The sequence below is a fragment of the Cyprinodon variegatus genome, unplaced genomic scaffold (genome assembly GCF_000732505.1).
Source record: "Cyprinodon variegatus isolate N-32 unplaced genomic scaffold, C_variegatus-1.0 Scaffold1214, whole genome shotgun sequence".
NCBI classification, from domain to species: domain Eukaryota; kingdom Metazoa; phylum Chordata; class Actinopteri; order Cyprinodontiformes; family Cyprinodontidae; genus Cyprinodon; species Cyprinodon variegatus.
Genome location: NW_015151667.1, coordinates 132399 through 138163, shown reverse-complemented (window position 1 = coordinate 138163; position 5765 = coordinate 132399). Strand labels below are relative to the sequence as shown.

Genomic DNA, 5765 nt, shown 5'->3' with positions numbered 1-5765 from the left:
GGGTCCTTGGCCTGGAAAACCTTGAAGACCCCTGCTTTATAGGGTGAGTTAGCATTTTGGATCACTGTCATACCCCTTACAAATGGAGCCCCCCCCCAAAAAAAACCAATGCACAAGATCTATATCCAGCCATTCAGCAAAGATACTGCTACATGGCTCTACATCTTTTTTTGGGATTTGACCAATTAGATGAGCCCTTGAATGATACATTACCTGCTGTAAATTAAGTTGGAAAAAAAAAAAGTTAACAAGTCAAGAAAAAAAAAAGGTAAAAATCTAATTGAAACGTTAAAAAGGGAAAATTAAAAAAATATATAGGCCTAGTTCATAATTAAATATAGATTGGATAAAAAAGATGAATAATAAGTTGTTTTTCATTGATGGTTAAAGGTCCTTGGGAATTTAGGATCTAAGGATGCGTGTTCCTCTGCACGGGAAAGTCTGTTAATATTACCTGAAAAGGCTGTATTTTGGTCCTTTCCCACAATAATATACTATCTCTTGAAGAACAAAAACAATTTAAATCCGTTTTAATCAATTTTCAAGAGATTCGGTGCATAGCCAACAATATCTGGGTCCTTTATCCTCAGGGTGTGTGCTCAGATCAAGAAAATCTTCAACCTATTTAGTTTCACACATATAGTCTGAAAACAGTAAAACTTTATTGATTTCACAATGGAGAAATTCACTTTTAACATCCAATATCATAGATCCATTTATTCTAACCTTTGACCATTTTCTTCAGGTTGGGATTGAGTACATAAAACCCATGAAGTATTCTTCTCCCTCATATCACATTTTCAGATGGTTGCAGCTAAAAATAATCTTTCTCAATTTTTCTCTAGGACAAATAGTAAGCTTCCCGCTTATTCTGAAACTCCACGGTGTCTCTGCACATCATCCTGAAGCGGTAGTGATGGAAGTCGATGGCAAAAGTGCCGATAAAGATGAGGAACAACATGACCAGGGCCCACTGGCATCGGACTGAGTGCATATGTGGGAAAATGATCAGGGCTGTATCAGGAGAGTTAAGGATAAAAAGGAAATATAAAACAATGCATATGTAATAATAATTCTTTTAAAAGTCTTCCTTTTTTTTGTCTTTGGAAGTTTAAATGTTTGCAAAAAATATGCCTGTAACACATTGGTGACATTTTCTCATAGTTTTGCAGGTGACAGAAAAACGCTTTGGAATGCCTTTATAAAAATAGTTGTGAGGGAAAACAAACACTGAACCCTACAGTGGTGGCAGCATCATGCTGTGGAGCTGCTTTCCTTCAGAACCGACAGGGAAGCTAATCAGAGCCGATATTAGTTGGAGGAAGCAATAATAGCGATTAAAAACCGCTAGAGACAGCAGAAGGCCTAAGGCACAGGTTTACCAACCAGATGGACTTTAGAGGATGTAGTGAGTTAGAATGGTCTAGTCAAAGTTCAGGCCTAAATGCATTTGAGAATCAGAGGTAAGTAAAAATACTCTGGAAATAAGTGTAGTTCTTGATTTGAAAAGACAAGTAAACCGATGGGGTATGACTTTTTGGGTTAAAATAAGGGGGGAAATCTCTATATTATCCTATTTGAAGTGCTGCATGTAGGATTATCTCATTTTAGGAACCTAAATACATATTCCATTGACATATCATTGCTTCCTGCTCAAATGTGAAGCAAACGCTCTTATTCCAAGATATTTGTACTTATATCAGTTTATGTATACAGAGACTATTTGTCGAATCTGATTCAGCTATTTTGTAAACAATAAAGAATGGTAAAATAAAATCCTCTGACAAGGGTTTCAAAGAAAAAATTTCAGGCTATGTTAAAATTGCAATGTGATTCATAATGTTATATCTTGGGTCTGATGCCGTGGGATGGATTGGAACAAAAAGAAAGTTACGTTTTTTATGGTGGCATTGAAATTAAAGGAAAGTCCTTGGATTCAGACTCTCCCTGACTCAATAACCTATTTGAAACTAAATCTTTTATAGATTGGTTTGCTGCTGTCATTAAACACTTTGGGTTGACATGAGTTTGGGCTGTGTTCAGTTGATATGCTAATTGTTTTTTTTAATTGTGACACCACATCGTCAGCTTTGTACTGTGGCGGTTCTAGACCAAATGTAGCAGGGGGCCAGGAGGGGGCCAGTGTGTTTTCACAGGGGGCACAGAGAAGCATGAAATAAAAAACAGGGCAAGGGATTCAAATATATTAAGAGCGCTGCATGATGTGACATTTATATTCAATTAGGTTTAATTTAAATTCTATATCTTTTTAGGTCAATATACAGTCATAATTTACATATTTTTGACTTAATTTAAGTTAAAATGACTATTTTGTATAAATTTGTATGAGTTTTTTTTTTTTTACATTTAGTAGATGAAAACTGGGATTCTATCTAAACACCACTAAAGCTATCTCCTTATTGTTTTTAAATAATTAATAAAACAGAATTTGTAAAGAAAAAACATTTAAATAGATCCAAAGGAGCAGTAACCATATCTGTTCCAACACATATCATCATTAGAATTTCTTTGAGTATTATGTCTTCAGTACAGGGGCCATAACAGGGGCCAGGATGTGATCTACAAGGGCACTGGCCCCCGTTGGCCCCTGTCTAGAACTGCCCATGGCTCTGTACATCTAAATATTATATTAGGCTGAATTTTAGCTATGAATGCACAGAAGTATCTTTTTTTTTTGTGTGTGTGTTTTTTTAACTATATTTTGTTGTATTTGCATCTGACTAAACGTTGTTAAAAAAAAGAAAAAAAAAAGTTTGTCCTGGGTAGGTGGAAATCAAAATCACACCACAATAGTTTCTATCCTTTTCCTTTTCTTTCCTGGTTTTTCAAAATTATAAGTTGCTAATAGGATTGCTTCAGGAATCTCATTCAGATTCCAATGAACATTAATGAAACAGATTCATGTTAATTTATCCCTTATTACATGTGCAATATATCAAAAAGGTTAATTTTGCTAAACTAAATATATATATATGTCGTTCATCCTTTTTTATTGTATTTGAGCTGAATTTTATCTATAAGCAAGTGCTCTGTGTGAAAGGATACAGTACTCTAATATAATGCAGAGAGTGATGGCTGCAGACAGCAGGAAACGACAGATAGCCAGTTTCCTTCCCTCGTTCTTCAGGTTAACTCTCAGCGTGATGTAAGACTGAATCCAGCAGTACAAGGTGCCCAGTCCAAACGTCAGCAAAGTGCCAATATCGTGAAGCAACGGCATCTCCAGTACCTGCAAATAAAACAAAACAAAGCACAGAAAAAAAACAACAGCAGGTCAGTGCGCCATGGTCCAGACAGGGGGGGCTTTCACCTAATGATCAGCGGTTACCTGGAAGTTTCCCACCAATGTCATTCCGAAACAGGCGAGTGAGAAAGACAGAACACTGGTGATGTTCAGCCACTGCTTGTCTAATTTGGTCTTCAGCTGAAGGTACCTGAGGACGGCTATGATGAACCCTGAAACAGTAGAGAACCAGAAGAACTGGGAAGGCCACAGCAGGCTTCTATTAAACATTAAACATCAGTCAATCCTTATCTGGTTACTCATCGTCTGAAAGCTTTACGGTCCGAAATATAAAACTATAATATATAAAAATAAATAGAAGGCATCCGTTGATCACTGAAGTAAAATAGCAGAGGGAAAAATCAATTGAAAACCTTCATCTGTTAAAAAGAGAACCAATTAAGTTTTTCTCCAAACCTACATTTATAAACATGTTTTTTTGAAAATAATATTCTTAGCGTGAAAATCTGAATCTTCTCCATCACAGATAAGCGGCTATAAAATATTAACAAATTAATGTTAAAATAATTAATATTAAACAATGTAGAGCAGAGTTGCCAACATCAATCAATAAACAAGATGTTCTGTTGTTTCCCGTCTATTACATAAATAACTCCTACTAATTTTATCTAAATAAAAAAATTTGTTGCTAACAGATTCTGATACCTGAGCTATAAAAGTCTGCAGCTCCTCCAAGGTTACATTAGGACTCTTTGGTCTCTGATAAACCTCTGGATCCTTTCATATGTTTGTGCTCTAATTATTTGACTTGTGAATGCAGCTGGTTTGCACCAGATTTTATTGAACAAGTAGCAGAGTAATTAGTGCTGAACTTAATTTTTATTGAAAAAAATCCCACATAATTTGCTTCCTTTTTCATTATTCTGCTCTACTTTGTTCACCTAAAACCCTCCACAAGTTTGTGGTATGAAATTCTTTCATAAAGCACTCTTTCGATTCTTTCCTCAGCCTTAACTTTGATTATAAAGCTAATCATCAGTGTCTTTACCTGCAAACGCTGCCATGTTCATGACCTGACTGAAGATGCAGCTGGCGGGTGGAAAATTGCCTGCTAGGCTGAAAAAAGCAAAGCCGATGAATAACAGCTCTGGTTTTATAAATGAGAGGATGAGGACAATGTTTACCTTATGAAAGGAGGATATTCAGATGTATTTCCATATCTAGAATAGATGAAAACAAGATGTTATTTACTCCTGGTGGATACAAATTTGTTGTACATGTTGGAGTATAACACATACCTGTACGTTGAGCTCAGAGGTAACACTTTCTTATTGTGGAGAGCTACAAAATACCTGCAGAAGCAAACACAGATGGGTGCAATAAGAGAGTTTAGCGCTGTCTATCTACGTTTGATCCCAAGTCAGAGTCAAGAATAGAAAAAAAAATCATTGTTTTAACCCAAAATAGGGAAATTGTGGAAATTGCATGTGCCACTTGTTTTTTGAATGATTTATCGGTGATGAGCTGCATGTGTTTGTGGCTGAAAGGCCTCCATGCTATTACCCTGTAGCGACGGCCTACAGGATTCTCTATTAGAATAAAGTCTGTGACTGGGGCTCAATCCAAATACTTCAAATTATAGCTTATGCCTCCTGCTCCTAGTGCTTTTTCCTTCACCTTCGATGGGGTCAACAAAAAGAACTCTATCCAGGGTAGGGAAGGAGCTCAGCTCTGTACTGCTGTGCTAATCCAGACAGCCTTAATGGCCTCATTAAACACACATAAATAACCTCGTCCTTGAGACTGCTTCTCCTGTCCTTTCTATCCTTTATCTTTTGTGTCGTGTACAGTTTTATGATGCACATGTTATTTTTTTTAGAAAATATTAAAAGGTTCTTGTTGTGATCCTGCCCTTTGTGAACTTTTTGACATAAAGTTCAAGACATAAAGGTGCTATATGTCATTCTATTTCATTGGTAATTGTTGCCTTTCGAATTTTGTCTCACTAGTTGTTTTCAAGTTCTTTTTAAGCAGTGTTGTGTTTTTTGTGCTGCTCTCTGCTGCCCTCTTGTGCCAGTCTCATTCCCCCCTGTCTTCTAGTTGCTTCTATCCACACCCGCTCCCTTTCAGCTTATTACCCCAGTCTTTATTCTGTATATACAGGTCCTTCTCAAAATATTAGCATAATGTGATAAAGTTAATTATTTTCCATAATGTAATGATACAACTTGAACATTCATATATTTTAGATTCATTGCACACTAACTGAAATATTTCAGGTCTTTTATTGTCTTAATACGGATGATTTTGGCATAGAGCTCATGAAAACCCAAAATTCCTATTTCATAAAATTAGCATATTTTGTCCGACCAATAAAAAAAAAAAAGAAAAGTGTTCTTAATACAAAAAAAGTCAACCTTCAAATGATTATGTACAGTTATGCACTCAATACTTGGTTGGGAATCGTTTTGCAGAAATGACTGCTTCAATGCGGCGTGGC

General features: G+C 36.1%; 1 protein-coding gene across 1 annotated transcript in view; it reads right to left on the bottom strand.

The window, feature by feature from the left end:
• Window positions 1-841: 841 nt before the first annotated feature.
• Window positions 842-5765, bottom strand: part of tmem150c (transmembrane protein 150C) — a 6359-nt gene continuing 1435 nt past the window's right edge. Inside the window, exons 2-7 of the mRNA XM_015401375.1 lie at window positions 4564-4617; window positions 4450-4485; window positions 4314-4381; window positions 3350-3477; window positions 3067-3250; window positions 842-1014 (exon numbers count right to left, since the gene is read on the bottom strand). Of these exons, the coding sequence (XP_015256861.1) occupies window positions 842-1014; window positions 3067-3250; window positions 3350-3477; window positions 4314-4381; window positions 4450-4485; window positions 4564-4617 (643 nt within the window). The remainder of the gene's footprint in view (window positions 1015-3066; window positions 3251-3349; window positions 3478-4313; window positions 4382-4449; window positions 4486-4563; window positions 4618-5765) is intronic.